General features: G+C 36.2%; 1 protein-coding gene across 1 annotated transcript in view; it reads left to right on the forward strand.

Annotated features, from left to right (window-relative positions):
* The window catches only part of kmt2ca (lysine (K)-specific methyltransferase 2Ca), a 158,754-nt gene that overhangs the window by 10,562 nt on the left and 127,613 nt on the right, over positions 1-20,579 (forward strand). Inside the window, exon 2 of the mRNA XM_059524358.1 lies at positions 16,478-16,642. Within this exon, the coding sequence (XP_059380341.1) occupies positions 16,479-16,642 (164 nt within the window). The 5' untranslated portion in view covers position 16,478. The remainder of the gene's footprint in view (positions 1-16,477; positions 16,643-20,579) is intronic.

A 20,579-nucleotide genomic window follows, 5' to 3' on the forward strand; every position in this document is an offset into this window, starting at 1 on the left:
CAAAAGGCCCCCTTCAGAAAAGCTTGAAGTGTTTGTTGTTGTGATTCGGTTTTTCTTGTGTGGATTAACAGCAGTGTTTCCTCTAAGCCTGCAGAACACTGAAGTCATCCTCTGCAGAATTGCTCGCCTAGTCTTGTTTTTTACAGCCAAGACAATACCGGCTCAGATAAGAGCGCAAGGTGAACTGAATCATAGCAAGGCATCTCTCATCTAATTGGATGGAATTTTCCGAAAAGCCACTGTGAGAGGAGTCCTATGCCTGACCGGAGCCTCTCAGATTCCCGAGTGATCATGAATGAGAGGGGGAACGGAGCAGAAACAACCCTGTATGCAATTTCATCACATACTTGATGATATTGCTGTGTTGATACAGGGCTCCAAACAAAAAAAACAATATAGTAAGGAGCCGTAAGCTCCTATACGAAAAAAAAAAAAACATAGGCGCCAAATAATTTTTTTAGGTGCTACAAAATAAATGGATTTTATTTTATTTTATTTGAACATTTCAGTCATACTGTCATATGTTTATACATCTTTTCTTGACTTTATCAGAGTTTTAATCTATCTGGGAACTAAGGTTCACTTAAAGTGGGAACTGAATGTCTTTTCCAACTTGAAATATACAGTTACAAAGAATTGTTCATTATCTGTACCATGGACCATAAGCATCAATTGGCCAATGAGTGTAGTTTGGGCTGCTCCTCAATGCATCCTGTAAATTTTGTCATACACTCATAAAGAACATTTAACATCTGAGAAAACTTTACATTTTACAAAAGGTTCTTTGTGGCAAAAAGAAGGTTCTTCAAATTATAAAAAGTATATAAAAGTTGACTGAATGGTCTTTTGCAATTCCACCGAAATTACCTGGAACATTTGTACCAGGAACTTTCTTTCCCAGAAACAGTTTTCCCCCCAGACCTGTTGCTTTCTGCGTTTCCACCACAGTCTAAAGAACCATGAAAATTAGGCAAATAGTCTGGTTACGTAGGTCTGTGTGCGTTTATCATTACAAAGATCGGGAGTGTGAAATCCAGAAAATCTGCGAACAGCTATAAACGCTGGACTTTCAAAAATATGTGAAAAATGTAGTTCGGGGCATAGATTCTTTCAAATATGTCCAAGAGTTTTACACACCGGTCTGTTATTGGGCTGGCCTTGGCCAATGAAAGCTGCCATGAATTCCAGACCTTCAGTCTAAAGCTCTGGCTACGCGAGACTACTCGCGGTTTAATGCTCCACTCAGACACCAGATCCTTAAAAATATTCTTGTTTGCTGTAACCCGACCGACCCTGTCAATTTAGGACCGACTCAAATTTTTTTTTTTTTTTTTTTTTTGCTTTTAGTCCGACCAACTTGCCGATTGTAAATTTGCGTTAAGACAGACCAATTTTTTTTTTTACTCTTCAAACAACTATTACAAAAGCAATAAAATGTCACACTGCCTGTGCGTTCGCTTCGTCTCTCATTAACTGTCAGAGTCAACGGTTCGCTCTTGGTAATGATGTCCGCGGCTGCATTAAACAAAATGTATGCGGTCACTGTTCAAAGTCAAACGGGTTTGGGCACCATAATACATCTAAAAAAGATTCATCAAAACGGCTCTACACCGCTTTAACTTGGCACGAAGTTCTGGAAAAACTGTGCCCAGATCTTTTCCCATCCCGTCTAGTCTAAAACCGTGACCGTGTCGACTGTCACTTTATGTTTGAAAATCTATTGCACGAATCAACCAACACAAGTATCGAAAACGAAAATATGAAATAGATTTTAACGACCCTCTCTCTGAGCTTTTTTTTTTTTTTTTTTTTACACGCGTCACACAGCAACTGCAGCTTCGGACACACACGCATAACAGCAAATAATACTTCTGCACAATGTTTCTCTTTTTACAACAGAAATGTGAATTCTGCCGGTAGTCAGACAGTCTCATACATATTCGAGCTAGAATCGCCTAGGGCTGTCAAAATAGCTGAAAAACTATATTAAATTTGAAAAAATTCGAAAAAAAAATTTCAAATTGTATTCGAATTTAAAATGCATAATTTCCATTATGCTTCTCTTCTGAGGCCTCAAAATAGCGCATGGAGCAAAATATTACTGCACGTTTATTCAAAGCATTAGAATACATGACTGTGAAAAAACAACATAATATTTATGAACCAATTATTATTAAGTTTCTTAAAGAACTATAAACAAAACAGCTTCATGTATGCATGCATTGTTAAATAAATAAAAAGGGCAGAAAACCAGTCACACAGAATAAATATTTTCATTTAAAAACATGAGATGCAGTGGGATGGGGAACAAAAACCCAACATAAAGTCTCAAGATATTTTTAGAAAATTAAATTAAATACATTAATTTTACATGTCTTTCTAAACATGTGGCTCTCTTGTGCGAGACGCGAGTTCAACGTTGTCCCTCTAGAAAATGCGCGAAATATGCGTTCTGTGTGAACGGCTTTGTTTCAGTTTTGATGTAAACAAGATCTTCTCCACATTGATGTTCTCTTTTTTTGTAGTGGCTTCAACTGGATAGGCTAAAATAACCTTATAATGCAATGCCACATACATCGTCATCGCATCTTGTGCGCCACTGATAAAGATCAAGTATACTTCGGCCGTCCGTACACTGTCTGCATTATGTCCTTTTCTTCATCCGTGTGCGGGCATTTTTTGAGACCGCGCAGATGGTGCGTGTACACGAGGTGAAAAATGAGACCGTAGCTACTGTGTGTCGAGCTCGTCCGCCTTTGAAAGTTGTGTAGACACGGCTGTGCATGCAGCGAGATGGAATGGAACACGGACTGTGAAGTACCGGGGCTCATAAGGCGGCTTCCTTAATGCACACCTAATATTTGAATGCAACGTGTTTGCATTCGAATGAGGATTTTTATTTTAAATTATATTCGAATATTCGAAATTCACATTTTTTTTTTTTTTTTTTGACAGCCCTAGAATGGCCTATGCGATTTTTTTTGTTGTTGTTGAAATTTCTAATCGTAAACACAGCCATGTTGAAGCTTGCAGTAAATGTTTTGCATTGTTATGGCAGTCCACTCTGCTTATTGTTTTTCGAAAATGTTGCACTCCTGTTTGTCATTGTGCACTTAACTTCATGCCAATAAATAATCAGAAATATTGGTGCAATATATTGAATCTTTACATTCGTCCCGCCTGTTGTCCGTGGATTTACCTATATTTGGTGTTTTTTGCCGTATAAAACTTATTTAGACATGCAAAATCGATTTTACAATCGATTCAATGAACACTTGTCACTCAAATCAAACAGGATTTTTTTCAAAGTGACAACCCAAGAAAGCAAAGTAAACGGTCTCTCATTTGTAGGTTGTATTGACACCTAGCGGTGGATGCAAGTAAAACAGTATAACAATACCTCATTTTTTTTATTCTCACCTTAAATTCATGCAATAAACATGTTTTTGACAAAGATTTAAATTTGTTTGTGGTCTATATAGCCTGCATCAAAATGAGGTTTGCAATGAAGCACCCGAAGGCACGGGTTAAAGACCCAGTCAATGACGTCACAATATGCTAATTTGTTTAAATTCATACCTACGTCATCACCATCACCAAAATTACTTTTTTTTTTCTTTTTAAATTGAAACTTGAAACAAAAAAATATAGACCGACCTACCGACCCTTTTTTTTTTTAAATTACTGTTACTGCAAATCAAAATATTTTTAAGGATGGCCTCAATATTTCGCTCTATGAATGTGTGTTCCACTCGATTACCGTTTATGCTCACCGGAAAAGCAAAGTCCGCTCAAATAACAATAAAATAAATGTTTATGCTGTATACTTGCTCCTGTTTGCAGTAGCGCTACTGTGCTGTAACTTGGTGTACAGCTGTTCTCAGCAACGCTGGTAAAATGATGCTACCTTCAGTGACGCTATGCTATGCTCATATGCTCTGATAATAATAGCTTTGTAGGACTGTAATTATTTGGATAATTAGTCCCCAGAAAATCCAACAATTTTTATCTGATTCTGTTACATTGAAGTAAATAAAAAAATATATATATTGATATTTAATAATAAGGTAACGCTTTACAGTAGGGCTGAAACGATTCCTCGAGTAACTCGATTACAAAAAATGATCTAGGCAGAGGAAGCCTCTTTTAATTTATTTTAAATCTCACGTCAGGTTCTTTCGCAATTATTTTTTTTAATGTGACACAACGTGTTTATGTCACCCACAAAGTGGAAGGACACACAAGCACTGCCTCCGAAATGGCATACTGCACGTTTACTATCTATGATACTGCAAGGAGTCAGCAGTGTTTTGGTTTGAGGGCGCGGGCAAACGTAAAGAGAACGTCGTGGCGTGTGTCCATTGCAAGATAGAGCTGGCATACCACAACTAGGGCCCTATGATTTCCGCGATGCAGAAAACGCGGAGGGAAGCGCAGAATCCAGTCATAAAAACAGAATTTACAGTTTAACGCGGAATGGCACGGAATTTGCTAAATTTTGAATGAATTAATCAAAAAAAGGTCATTGCACTTACATCAAATCACGATATGGACTAATATCTGTAAATATTAAGCCAGAACAGTCTATTTAAATATGAATCCTGCATGTTCTGCGTGTCTCTGTTAATGAATGGCACAGAAGCGCTTCTTCGTTTATTTACACACTGAAGAAATGAGGACGTGAACACATGAACAACATCTCCAGAACTGCTCTGCAGTCACTTCATGAGCATTTGACCGTTTGATTTGAGTAAAACTAGCGTCACATCACATACACAGAACTGTAAAGGTACGTCAACCCGTCAAAATAAAAGTCCGGTTTAAAGACAAGTATTTGCCAGATATGTATTACTATTGTTCAGCAGAATGTATATATCTTACTACTAAAAAAAAAAAAAAAAACATAATTTTTTTAAGGTTTAATCACATAACATTTCTTCCATGTTTTATTTTTAATAGTAAATCCCCTTTGTTTACCAAAAAGTTAAGTTTGCTTAATTTTCAATAATTAAAAGATAAATCAATTTATTATGTGTTTAATGTTTAATGTGCATCTCAGAAAATGCTTTATTTAAAACCCCAATTGAATGGCACTTAAATGCACAATTCATCTGTCAACTTTATTGTCATTGTTCACAGTACAAGTACAGACAGAGAAACAATGGGTAATAATTAAATGTTTATTTTTGATGTATGCATTGCATTATATGCATTTAAAAAAAAAAAATCTAAAAAAAAGGAAACTTGGTTGTTCATTTTAAGAGACCCAGGAGTCTTATTTTCTCTTGCATAAATAATATTGCACTTTAATTAAGCAAAAACGCATTTTATCCGATTACTCAATTAATCAATGGAATTTTTGGTAGAATACTCGATTACTGAAATATTCGATAGCTACAGCCCTACTTTACAGTAAGGTTCCATTATTGTTATTTAATGTATTAACTAACATGAACAAATAATGAACAATACATATATTACAGTATTTATTAATCTTTCTCTAACTGAGAATACAGTTGTTCAATGTTAGTTCATGTTAATTCAGAGTGCATTAACTGTCAACTAGCACAACTGTTTATTTTAATAATGAATTAGTAAATGTTGAAATTAACATGAACTAAGAGTAATAAATTCTTAATGAACCTTGTTGTAAAGTGTTACCAATATTAATATAAATTCTGTCCAGTTTTATTGTTACTTTCAGTAAAAGTGTGGTTATTTTATTGGCTTGTGCTTTTTTAAATTCAGTATCACTAAAATTGAGTTAAATTTAAAAAAGTTTTACAAAATAATTGTATATTATTTAATAAAATAATAAATCATCATTACAAAGCATTTTTGGTTTTCAGTCAAGTGCATCCAGAGTTTTCGGTTTCTGTTTCGGCCAAGAATTTTCATTTCAGTGCATTCCTAGATGTAAGTCTACATGTTTAATTTAATTTAATTTAAATTTAACGGTAATTTACTTTCAAATGCCCCAATTGCTGAAAGGTCTGAACAACTTTTTTGTACAAGTTCAAGTCGCACTGTAATATCACAATATATAGCAGAATATCACAATATATTTCAAATCAGGTCAAGTAAAAATATTAAAATGCAATAGTCCATAAATATAGCAAAATGCTCCTCTTTATGTTTATGAGCTTATAGACACCGAATGGTTATTCTGAGGTAAATGTATTACGTTGCAATGTTTACAAGCTTTTTGAATAATTTTAAAGCTGATACTTTAATTAAAAATAACAAAGCACAAAGCTTTTTGTGATTGCTGGATGGCAAGTGCGCTTCAAAAAAAAAAAAAAGAAGTTTACGCATTAACAGAACACAGCATTGTCCTGAAATCTTGATAAGAAAAATTTGCGATTTTTTTTTTTAAGTTATAACATTCGAATACATAGGCCTAGTCACCAGTGGCGACCTCAACAAAAACTTCACTCGCAATTTAATATTTTTTAATTTAACTCGCAATTTTATATTTTTGGTCGCAAATGCGACAATTTTAGTCACAGTTTGGAGCCCTGTGATACCAAACATACTTGCTGATTTGTAAGGCAACTCTTACAAGTAATATTGCTCATATTTAAGGTAGTGATGCTTTTAATTGAAGTTTTACTGAAACCAAAATTTAACTTTTCAATTAGCTAAAAAACGATAAATTATATTTAATAATCAGTTGAACTTGCATACACTCAAATAAAAGCTGAGTTACAAACATTTAAATTGCACCTACAGCTTTTTTATGTTAGTGATATAATTTTGTTTATAATGTTTCTACTTTGTCTCTCCCTCTTTCTGCTGAAGGTGAACCAAAAACAACTGATAGCAGCTCTCAGTGATATGTGTCGGGTCCCCGCTATAATAACAGCAACATTCACAAATGCCTACAGAACAAGCGGGAACCCAGTGTGCCTGTAGCTTTCTTTATTTCAGTTTTATCACGTGATAGAAAGTCTAAGGCCATCTCAAGCCGAAGGGCAAACTCATCTAATCTGCGGCCTATTATGCATCAAACTAAGATTGATGTAAAGACACAAAGCACAGCCATCAAGTTAGCATCTTTAAACATTCGCTCACTAAAAAATAAATCATTTCTAATCAATGACTTTATAACCACAAACAATCTGGATTTTATGTTTCTAAACGAAACATGGCTTGAAGACAGCTGCGATGCAACAGTCCTCAATGAAGCAACCCCTCCTAACTTCACTTACATGAGTGTGTGCAGGACTGTTAGGAGAGGTGGGGGTGTAGCTGCTCTATTTAAAGATGTCTATTAATGCAAGCAAGTGTCATTTGGTCAGTACTTGTCTTTTGAATATCTAGGGATTGTGCTGAAAGGTGCTCCACGCATTCTGTTTATTATTATTTACAGGCCTCCAAAATACTCTCCAGCCTTTGTTGAAGAGGTCACATAAATGTTATCAATGATTTCCTTAGAGTTTGACTGTTTTGCTATTGCAGGGGATTTTAATATTCACATAGATAATGCAGAAAACAAAACTACAAAAGAAATGATAACGGTTCTAAACACTTTTGACTTGACTCAGCATGTGCATGGACCCACACATGAAGGTGGACACACTCTAGACTTAATCATCAGTAGGGGTCTAAACATTTCATCCATTGTTATTAAGGACATAGCACTATATGATCACTTCTGTATTTTCTTTGATCTTTTGATGTCTGCTACAACTGAATCTAGATCGGTCTCTGTCAGAAGGAGATGCATTAATGAGAGCATTAACGAAGTGTACTATTTATGGAGGCTATATCTTTAACACCAAGCATTTCTGCAGACTCTGTTGATACTCTCCTTGATTCCTTTAACTCAAAAGTTAAGAATGTTATTGATGATATTGCTCCAATAATAGTCAGTAAGAAAACAAACAGACAGAGATCAGTTTGGAGAAGATCAACAGCAGTTCAGACTATGAAAAGGAAATGCAGAAAAGCAGAGCGGATGTGGCTGAAGACAAAACTTGAAATTCACTATAGCATCTATAAAGACTGCCTTCATGCTTTTAATGTGAAACTAGCCACAGCTAGACAGAATTCATCTCAAACCTTATAAACCATAACTTAAATAACACTCGTACTCTTTTTGCCACTGTTGAGAGACTGACAAACCCCCCCAAGTCAGATTCCCAGTGAAATGCTCTCAGACAGCAAATGCAATGAGTTTGCATCCTTCTTTTCTGAAAAGATCATCAATATCAGGAAGGCGATTAGCACATCCTCAAGTAATGCAGAGGTCAGACAGATTATGCCACAATATCAAAAAGATACTATGTCTATTTTTGAAGCAATTGATAGCAAAATTCTGGAAGAAAAAGTGCAGCACCTAAAATCGTCAACCTGCTATCTTGACACACTTCCCACATCTTTTTTCAAAAGTGTGCTTAACTGCTTAGAAGCAGATCTTTTAGAAGTGGTGAACGCCTCACTTCTTTCTGGGACATTTCCAAACTCCTTAAAAACTGCAGTTGTTAAGCCCCTCCTGAAAAAGAGCAATCTTGATAACACCATTTTGAGCAATTTTAGACCAATATCTAATCTTCCTTTTATAGGCAAAATTATAGAAAAGGTAGTTTTTAATCAGATTATCAAATACTTAAACTCAAATGGATACCTGGACAATTTTCAATCTGGTTTTCAACCGCATCACAGCACAGAGACAGCACTCATTAAGATAATAAAGGATATTTGCTTAAATTGTGACTCTGGCAAAATATCGGTGCTGGTATTGCTAGATCTCAGTGCTGCATTTGACACTGTCGATCATAACATACTACTAGAGAGACTGGAAAACTGGGTCGGGCTTTCTGGGATGGTACTCAAATGGTTCAGGTCATACATAGAAGGGAGAGGCTATTATGTGAGTATAGGAGAGCATAAGTCTAAGTGGACGTCCATGACATGCGGAGTCCCACAAGGGTCAATTCTTGCACCGCTCTTGTTTAGCCTGTATATTCTCCCACTAAGTCAAATAATGAGAAAGAACCAAATTGCCTATCACAGCTATGCTGATGATACCCAGATTTACCTAGCCTTATCTCCAAATGACTACAGCCCCATTGACTCCTTCTGCCAATGCATTGATGAAATTAATAGTTGGATGTGCCAGAACTTTCTTCAGTTAAACAAGGAAAAAACTGAAGTCATTGCATTTGGAAACAAAGATGAAGTGTTCAAGCTGAATGCATACCTTGACTCTAGGGGTCAAACAACTAAAAATCAAGTCAGGAATCTTGGTGTGATTCTGGAGACAGACCTTAGTTTCAGTAGTCATGTCAAAGCAGTAACTAAATCAGTATACTATTATTTAAAAAACATTCTATTTGCAGTGGTGTGGTGTTTGGGGACCGGGGAAGGGGGGGGGGGGGATTAAGGTAAATATATCAGAGATATATATATATATATATATATATATATATATATATATATATATAGATAGATATATATATATATATATATATATATATATATATATATATATATATATATAGATAGATATATATAGATATGTATATATCATATATATTTAGTGACAAGTACACATTTCCATTGCCAACACTTAGTGTCAGATACCTTAAAGGAATAGTTCACCCAAAAATTAAAATTCTATCATCGTTTACTCACCCTCAAGTTGTTCCAAACCTGTATGAGTTTCTTTGTTCTGTTGAACACAAAGGAAGATATTTGGAAGAATGACAGAATCAAACAGATCTCGGTCCCCATTGACTTCCATAGTAGGAAAAAATATATACTATGGTAGTCAATGGGGACCGAGATCTGTTTGGTTACAAACATTCTTCCAAATATCTTCCTTTGTGTTCAGCAGAACAAAGAAACTCATACAGGTTTGGAACAACTTGAAGGTGAGTAAACGATTATAGAATTTTCATTTTTGGGTGAACTATCCCTTTAAAGACATTGCTATTGCTACATTGCTATGCCATTGCTACACTTTCTATGCTATGACTGCTCCACAGACTTCTTGTTGCAAATTTTGCTCACACACAAACCTGGACCTGGAGATGGACACACACACACACACACACTCAAACTCACAAACTTACTGACACACTCAAACACAGGCTCACACACTCATACATTCAAAAAGACACACACACACACACAGACTCAGACACACACAGGCTCACACACACACCAAACTTGACCTGGAGGTGGACACACACAGACTCTGACACACACACACACACAAACCTGGAGATTGAGGTGGACAAAATCCAACACACCAACCTGAACCTGGAGATAATAATAATATAATGTCTAGTCTGGTGGCTGTGATATAAACCTACCAACGTCCGTTGCTATGATTTTTGGAATGACTGATCGCGAGAGGAAAAAAATTACGTTTTAGTCGCATAACATCGGTTAATGGAGACGCCGTCATTTCGCAATAGTTGTTTATCGATATTTAGAAAAAAAACACTAAAGTTTTGCGAAAATCTCTAATGGAAACGCGACAGCATTTAACATAGACTAACTTCTCAGAGTTATGTTGAGCAACAGTGTTCATTACTAATCATTCAACTCCGGATTGATTCTGGAATCTTCGCTGGGGGAATAAGCATTAAGCACCGGCAACAATCTGTAACTAACGCATGCTCATGTTTTGATTCAGATCGTGTTCGAAGAGGAGGGGCTAGTCGTGCGTGCCTCCTTTGTCAGTTTTTGAGAGGGAGGGAGCAAGCAGCGCGCAGCTCTACAATAAAATACAATTGTACCCATATTTAAATATTTTTAAAATCTGAATCAATCCGTGGCGGTCAGCGTTGATATTGTAGCGGGCCGCCACAAATTAATGAATGTATGGGAAACCCTGGTTTCAAGTCAAGACTTGGAGAAACTAGTTCATGCCTTTATCACCAGCAGGGTGGACTATTGTAATGGGCTCCTCACCGGCCTTCACAAGAAGATCATTAGACAGCTGCAGCTCCTCCAGAACGCTGCTGCCAGGATTCTGACTAGAACCAGAAAATCTGAGCATATCACACTAGTCCTCAGGTCCTTACACTGGCTTCCAGTTACATTTAGGATTGATTTTAAAGTTCTTTTACTCGTGTATATAAGTCACTAAATGACCTAGGACCGAAATATATTGCAGATATGTTCACTGAATATAAACCTAACAGAGCAGTCAGATCATTAGGATTGAGTCAGTTAGAAATACCAAGGGTTCACACAAAACAAGGGGAGTCCTCCTTTAGTTACTATGCTGCCCGCAGTTAGAATCAGCTTCCAGAAGAGATCAGACGTGCTAAAACACTAGTAACATTTAAATCTAGACTTAAAACTCATCTGTTTAGCTGTGCATTTATTGAATGAGCACTGTGCAATGTCCGAACTGATTGCACTATATTTTCACTGTTTATTTTATTTTATGTAAAATCATTTTCTGTTTTAAATTCATTTTAAATAAGTAAATTTTGTAATAATTTTAAAAGTTTTAAAATTGCTTGTTTTATTCGCTATTATTTTTCTTCATTATTATTTTACTTTCTTTTATGTAAAGCACTTTGAATTACCATTGTGTACGAAATGTGCTATATAAATAAACTTGCCTTGCCTTTGTCTGATTAGTTCTTCAAATATATTTATAAGTATATAATATAAGTAACTTATATTCGTAACACATTTATTTATACTTAAATTCTAATAATGAAGACAACACTAACCAAATTAAACAAATAATGAATGTGTAATATAGTGTGTGTGTGTATATATTGCATTTTTCCCCTAGGTAGCTAATGAGCTGAAAACATTGAATGACTTTCCTGATATAGGCTATGCATTAAATTATATATATATATATATATATATATATATATATATATATATATATATATATATATATATATATATATATATATATATATATATATATATATGTATATCTGTATGTATTTCACTTTTTTTTTCTTGAGCATGAAAATGTATGTATGGTTCACTGTAGTTATAGTAGAGTCACAGCCCAGTTTTCACTCACTCTTAATTGGAACCCAGTCAGTCATGTTTATCGTAATATAATTCTGAATTATTATTCCTCTTAATGATCATATTATTTATTATTATTCAGAAGATGCAGTTTTTTTTCCTCACTGATTTTTTTTTTAATTTTGAAGCTTTTATTTGGTGGAAAACTGAGTAAATACCTTTTGAAGTTTACTGTCTTTTTTGTGTGACTGGTGTAGTGTTAGATTTGTAAAATAACTTGTTTAGAAAGTGGTTAGAAATGTTCAGAATGTTAAAACAAAAGGAAGCTGGACTGCTTTGCACAGCAGATTTAAATCGAACAGCTCTGAGCCATTGAAAATGCTATATCATGAGCAAAATTTGAAGTGTGTTTAGTAGAATTGAGACAGCACAGTAAATCACATGCAGACTTTAAGTATATCACGCAGGGCCATGTCTTTTAGTCTATCTTTCAGAAATTTAATTAATTGTGTAGTCTTGCAGTGTCTTTCTGATACTGGCATATAAACCGTATGTTAGTGGGTTTGCCGTCAGGCTGTTGTGGTCAGGTAGAAAAGGGGCCCTGTGATGCCAGCAGTGAAAGAAGCATTCAAATTAGGAGCAGTGCAGGCCTTTGAGTCTCTGCTTGGTGCAGGGGTTTTCCACCCTCATTTTCCTCCTCTGTCCTCAGCATGACTGTGCTGAATAAAATCTCTAAATTAATTTGAGCAGTGCTCCATGTAGAGCAGCGGCGTCACGCTGAGTTGCATCTCCCCCAGTGTTCATCCACACACAGCTGTGCTCGCGATCATCAGCAATGAGTCAACAGCACTGCTCTCCTCTCCTCAGATTCATCTCTCAGTGCTGGAGAGAATGCTACACTAAGTCAAAGGGTTGTGCGGGATATATCATGCAGTGGTAGAAACATTTCAGCCAGTAAGCTTGCTGCGATAGTCGGTGTTTACGATGTTACCGGTGTTAAGTGGCAATATGGGTTATGTCATATGCAGCAGCTGAACGTGGCTTCTCAGTGCATTGTGCCGAAACACAGTCGCATCACAGATAAGGAGCCGAGATGAGTTCGGAAGATTTACTTTAGACTTTAGCATTGACTTTTGCCGTTTATCTGTGTTGATTTTGTTTCCTTATTTAAAGTTTCTTTATTTTAGTTTCTTATTTATTTGGTTTCACAGTATTTTCTGATATTTACTTTATTTAACCTTTATTTTATTTTATTTTACATCAAGGTGTAGCCTATGCCATGCCTCCAAACATATTAGTTTTACTAATATACGTTATACTATGTTTCTTAGTTTTTTGGTTCCACAGTGTTTGCTGATTTTCAGATTTGTATACCCATTTAAACTTTTTTTAGCCTATTTGTTATTTTATATTAGGCATACAGCACGGCTGCTTGTTTGTTGCCTAATTGCTGAAAATAAAATGCGCATGGCACTTTTACAAGCTATTTGAAAGAGAGGAAAAGAGGAAAAACTTAACCGAAAAATTGCTTGATGCCCAATTGCATTGGTGTTTTCACACTTGGTCCTTTTCAGGGGTCTGAGCACGGTTCGCATTTTTGGCCCATATGTGAACTAGGGCTGGTTCGAATACCTTTTTTGAGCTTCGAAGCTTCAATAGTAATCAACACCAAATATTCGAGGCTTCGGAGGAAGGGGCTGAACATATTCTTTTTTCTAATAAATGCAAGAATCTCTGTGTGTCTGTCTGTCTGTTTGCATTTATATTATGTTGAGGACCGCTTATCCATTGACTTCATGCGTACGCGGCAGGTGTGTTGCTGCGGACCCAAGAGAGTTCAGTGTTGCATTTCAGTGCAATATGGACACGCAGCACATTCAGAACGAATCAACTTTTAATAAACCACAGAACAGCGCGAGCCGGAAGTGGCACATTTCACACGAGCAGGACTTATATGCTTTGAGATTGGACACTGCACTTGATACAAAACACACAGGTCTGTTAAGAGCAATACTTTTAATATAGACAACTTATTATTAGGCTGGGCTTCTGTAGGTTTTAATTAATTATTTATTTTTGGCTGCCGTATTCGCAAGTATTTTCCAAGCAAATTGTGTGTAAAATTACTGATTTACATGGAGGATAAAAGCAGCTCTTTTACACCAACAATATAGGCTATTTACAGAACTGATTTTTCAAACTTGATGTGCTGTTGTAGGCCAGTTTCAAATCACATATCTGGCACACTGCCTTTGTCTTGTCCTCACTCAATTTAAAGTGCTGCCACACAGCTGAGGTCTTCAGCATTCTTACCTTCTCTTCCAGATGAACTGAATCATGACGTTCACTCATGGGCGATTCATAAGCTGCTTTTCCACTGGTCTTTAAAAGTCTTTAACTTAATTTGATCAAATTTAAGGCCATAAAGTACAACGGGGATGGAAAGACAATTGCCATGTAGCTTAATGCGAAGATTAAATCTTAAACGCTCAAGAGCTACATCTTTCTCAACAAGGAACTGGTAACATTATTGTTGATAAAGGTATTAAAGCCACGACTTCACTGATAATAGAGAAACACAGCCAAAATTGTGGTTATTCATACATGCACAGCCTCTCTCTCTCTCTCTCTCTCTCTCTCTCTCTGTGTGTGTCATAAATGAACAGTTGATAAATTACACTGAAAATATTCAAGTGGAGATCGCTAAACTGTAAGCTCACTGGTGTTTTCAGAAAGCAAGCGTGTTTATCCACAGTGGAAAGAGAGCACATGGTTGCCAGATTGACAAAGATAAAAAGCACACTTAGCAGATATTTGCATATTGCGCAAGTGGGAAGTTCTGTTTCAGGGATTATGCCTCTATATATCAGGCAACCCAGTTGTGTTCCTCTGCCAGATTAAACCCTGCTGTGGCTTGTATATGCTCTATTCATTCTTTTTTAGAAGCCATGCACTTTTCTACTCAATTTTAAACATTGTAAAATTTTGAACAAATTAAGCGTGGTCCACTGCTGTACACATGCCACAATATCGATACTAGTATCGTCAAATCTCTGTGACGATTAGAGTTGTTCCGATACTAGTATCGGAAATATCACCGATGCCAGAATTTGATGTGGTATCGGTGACATGAAACCATATACCGATCCGATACCATTTTCTTAAACAAGACCTAGTTATGACCGCTAGCTTTGCCTAACTGCTGCACGGTTCTTCTTCGCTGCTCCGAATGCATTGCAAACACAGGAAGTTGTGCTGTGATGCTACAAGCAACCCCTGTTTAGAGCAGCGAAGAAGAAATGAAAATGCATTGGCAGTATGTCCGCTGTTTAGCAGTATTTCAGACTGGACCAACCAAACAGTAAAAAGCCAACTAGGGATGCCACAAGTACTGGCACTTCACTACCAAGTCGGTGCTGAAAATTAAAAAATGTGATGATACCAGTGTCTCTGTAGTACCGGTAGTAAGTTACCGACTTCCGAGTATATTCGGTAACCACAGCTGCGTTCAGTCGCTTCCGTGTTAGTCTAAGCGCAGGGCTCCAGACTGTAGCTGAATATATACTAGTGTCTGTGAATATTAAACTGCAAAATACTATTTAAATATCACTCCTGCAAATTCTACATCTCTGTGGGTGACGGGCGCAGATGCGCAGGAGCTCGCTGTTTTGTAGTCTCTGCCGTGTGTTACTATATGAGAACACAAACGCATAAACCGTCACTTCGTGAGAATTTACCATTTCATTTGAGAAAACTGTCTTTCATCTGATGAAAACTATATCATAAACACAGACACTCAAAGATCTTCATGGCAACCCATCAAAATACATGTTCGGTTAACGTGAGTAAATTGACAATATATTAAGCTACTGTTGTAGCCTTCAGTAGATTTAACCATGTCTCTATATAGTAATAATAATACGTCTCTATTAATAATAATTATGCCTAGACGGTTGCTTGTTTTTTACTTGTTTTGTTGTAAAGAGATTATCTGATTGATATATCATTTTTTATATTCCTAGACTTATTTGTTGCAGTTTTTTATACAGTTATATTGTAAAACTAAAATACCATTTTTAGTTTGCGGTGTTAGATTTTTGGCTGAATTTGAAGTTATTTTTTACTTAAGAAAATAAATAATATTACTGTCAAATTCATGTCAGATAATAAAAATACAGTAATAAATACAGTAGTTCACCATGTATTTGTTCATGTTTTATTAAGAGATACTTCTGAAGCACACCATGAAATAATTCTAGCAATCACTGGTAATAATGCAGAAATGTTTCTTATTTTTTTAGGTTGCTGAATATAAACTTTGCTTCACCAATGTTTTCTAAGTAACCAGATTTACTTTTTAAATTAAGTTTCAAAAGGAATGCAAGTGATTTATTGCCATGTTAAAAGTTGAAAGATTTTAGCTTTGTGCAAATATTTTAAAGTTTGTAGGTGTTTCTGTCAGACCAGTGTCATACAAACACATGTATTATATGAACATGTTTGCCTCTTTATACAGAATGTCATCAGAGGATAAGAGTCTGGAGCCCTCTGAGCAAGGACCATCTCCTCCCCTGAGCAGTGCTGGGGCCACGCCCTCAGGGAGCCCAGCCCCCTCAGATAGACGCCCACGGGGCTGGCCACGCAAGGATGCTTCCTCTCCCACACCCAAGTCCAAAAGAAAGTAAGTGCATTTCTGTTCCTGTGTTAAGGTCTTTGCATCTGATGACACACCTCGAGAGCTGATTTTGTGTCTGCTTTGAATTTACTTTGTGTTGCTTAAAGAAGAATACATTTTATAACTTTGAGAAATTTCTGACTGATTATATTAAAGGGCTTAATAAATGAAACCACTGACACTTGCATGGACAATTTCAGGTTTATGAGTCATGTGTTATTTAGTACTTGGTGACATGCCACGGATTGCCTGAACTGAAGGTTATCATTTGCCCACTGCCCAGAAATCAGATTAAACCAATAAGGCTTAAGTCCGGGAGCAGTTGTGATATTTATGGTGATTTATGAGGCTAGTTAATACTGTCATGTGATTATGATGACCTGATTATCTTCCCTGCCCTGGTGCCAGCCCCACTCCCCTCTTTTTTAGTATTAAAGTATTAGCCAGTTTTCAAGCTTATCTTCTGAACTCCCCTATGCCCATTTAAACTATTCATTAAGCACGGTGAATTATTTAATCACTTTCTATTAAGAAACCTTCTGGATAACTTATGTGATTAGGGTCAGATGTACATTAAGGTTCAGTGTGTTGGTTAACCCAATATGCAAGGCTGCATGGTTTGTGGATTATTATTATTTTTTTTATTTATTTATTTTTTTTCCGTTTTGTAATTTGTAATCCGGTTTGGATTTGAAATGCTGTGATTGTCAGTATGGTACTCATCATCATTATTGTCATCATAATTATTATTTTATTTTATTCTACATTTTAATGATTTTTGTTTTTTAATTACTTTGTAAAATTACAGTGCTAATGTTTCTTTATTTTCAAATATTTATTTTCAAAACCATCAAACTTTTATTTTGGCGTAAAACCACAGGGAGATGCTCATTACAAGTATGATAAGATGGTTGCCACGTGTCGTGTTGTGTTCCCAAATGCACGTTATAAGTGACCCAAACTCGGAGCCAGTTCTACTCCACACAAGCTCCATGTCTGCATTAACGGCAAACAGAGCCATTCATTCTGAGATGTTGCAAACACCGGCGGTGCGGAAGCTGCTCACATCAAAACACAGTGGCATGCTTCACTGGGAAATTGTTTTTATTAATTGTGCCGTCCTATCAGTGTGTGTCTGTGTTGAGAGGACTGTATTCTGGTGAAGAATTCTGCTGCACCTGGAAGAGGCTTTCGAGTGTGTCGATGTGCATTAGTGTGGAAGAGCTCTGTGAGGCGTACATGGAGATGCTGCTCTAGAATGCAGACATTTTCTTTTTGCCTAGTTGATTTTGGCTCTAACATAAATCTGCTTTAATACAGCGTGTGGTGTACAAAAGGGAAAATTTTAGACTGGCTGTATTTCAAACGACAATGCGTCTAAATCGGACATGAGTGACACGACTCAACAAATCTAGATCGCTTTCATTATAGTCGACCAAACCTGGATATGGCTGATGTGGCACATCATCAGTTTATGGGTGTCCTAGTCCTTTTTTGATGTTCTGTACAACTATAATCTGCCACTTTATAAGCTGCCCCCCCTCCCTGTTTAATAACCCAGTAGTTCACCAAAAAGAAAACATTGCTACAAATGTTTCTCCAAAAAGTCAAACTTACTTGCTTCAATGCATCACAAAAGGAGAAAATTTGAAGACCGTTTTTCCATGCTGTTACATTGAACAGGAACAGACTTTCAAGCAACCAAAAGGACACAAAAGCACCCACCATATGAGCCCAAATCTTCTGAAGCCCTACAATAGCTTTGTGGGAGAAACGGATGGAAGTTAATTTATTTATATTTAAATTGGGTTTAAAAGTCTTTCCTTTGCTTTGACTGTTTTCTAGAGGCTGTACAGTACATGGTCGTGCTGGCACCATGGAGATGGCTATCATCAAAGTGATTTATTCTTAAATAGCAACTCATGAAGTATAGGTTCGCACAGCATGTTGCTGAACGAGACAAATTCTCTTTATTACATTCCACTAAATATGAAATAAATTCTAAATACTCTGGGTTGACTATAATGAAAAGCGATCTTACAATACATATTCTAGACCTTTAATTTCTTTAAGAGTAGTTTAGTCAGGGTGTTTGTGTATCAAGCCTGTGATGGGAATACAGGGCCTCTACTATGAGATCAGGCCATCCTTAAAAATATTTTGGTTTGCAGTAACAGTAATTAAAAAAATCGGTCGGTAGGTCGGTCTATATTTTTTTTTTCAAGTTTCAATGTAAAAAAAAAAGTAAATTTTTGTGATGGTGATGACGTAGGTATGAATTTAAACAAATTAGCATATCGTGATGTCACTGACTGAGTCTTCAACCCGCTATCAAAAAAATTTTTTGTTCGAATATTCGTCGAATTTAAAATAAAAATCCACATTAGAATGCGCATATGAATTTTAGGTGTGCATTAAGGAAGCTGCCTTATGAGCCCCGGTACGTGTTCCATTCCATCTCGACACGCAGTATCTGCTTTCTCGTCTTTCACCTCGTGTACGCGCACGAGATGCGATGACAATATATGTGTTGCATTATAAGGTTATGTTAGCCTATCCAGTTGAAGCCACTTAAAAAAAAAAAAAAATCAATGTGGAGAAGATCTTGTTTACATCAAAACTGAAACCAATCCGTTCACACAGAACGCATATTTCGTGCATCTCATGTTTTTAAATGAAAAAATGTATCCTGTGTGACTGGTTTTCCGCCCTTTTTATTTATTTAACAATGCATGCATACATGATGCTGTTTTGTTTATAGTTCTTTAAGCAACTTAATTAATAATAATTGGTTCATAAACATTATTTTAAATATTATGTTTTTTTCACAGTCATGTATTCTAATGCTTTGAATAAACATGCAGTAATATTTTGCTTGATGCGCTATCTTGAGCCTCAGAAGAGAAGCAAAAAGCTTTTCTTCACCCTAACTGAAATTATGCATTTAAAATTCGAATACAATTCGAAATTTTGATCATATTTAAGTAAAAAATTCGAATTTAGTTTTTTCAGCTATTTTCAATCGCCCTAGGCGATTCAAGCCCGAAACTGTATGAGACTGTCTGACTACCGGCTGAATTCACATTTCTGTTGTAAAAAGAGAAACATTGTGCAGAAGTATTATTTGCTGTTATGCGTGTTTGTCCGAAGCTGCAGTTGCTGTGTGACGCCTGTTCAAAAAAAAAAAAAAAAAACCTGGACGCGCTCCCAGAAAAAGTCGTTAAAATCATTTTCTTATTTTCGTTTTCGAAACTTGTGTTGGTTGATTTGTGATTGATTCGTGCATTAAATTTTCGAACATAAAGTGACAGTCGACTCGGTCACGGTTTTAGACTAGAGAGGAGAAGGGATGGGAAAAGATCTGGGCACAGTTTTTCCAGAACTTTGTGCCAAGTTAAAGCGGTGTAGAGCTGTTTTAATGAATTTTTTTAGATGTATTATGGTGCCCAAACCCGTATGACTTTTGAACAGTGACCGCGAACATTTAGTTTACTGCAGCTGCAGCCATCATTACCAAGCGCGAACCGTTGACTCTGACAGTGAGTGAGAGACGAAGCGAACACACAGGCCACAGTGTGACATCCGTGTAAACACAGATGACGTCACGGGTTTTTTTTTTTAATTAAAGAAGATAGCCTTCATTTGTATGTAGGCCAAGGCAATTTATATATTTACAATACTTACTTAAATATAATTAATAGTATTTTATTGCGTTTGTATTAGTTGTTTGAAGAGTAAAAAAATAATTGGTCTGTCTTAACGCAAATTTACAATCGGCAAGTCGGTCGGACTAAAAGCAAAAAAAAAATAATAATTGAGTCGGTGCTAAATTGACAGGGTCGGTCGGGTTACGGCAAACGAATATTTTTAAGGATGGCCTCAAGTGTGAGAAAGTAAACAAAGAGCTAGATATGTATAGTTGAACTGTTGCATTTGGATTCTA

Source organism: Carassius carassius, chromosome 35, assembly GCF_963082965.1.
Source record: "Carassius carassius chromosome 35, fCarCar2.1, whole genome shotgun sequence".
In the NCBI taxonomy this organism is placed as follows: Eukaryota; Metazoa; Chordata; class Actinopteri; order Cypriniformes; family Cyprinidae; genus Carassius; species Carassius carassius.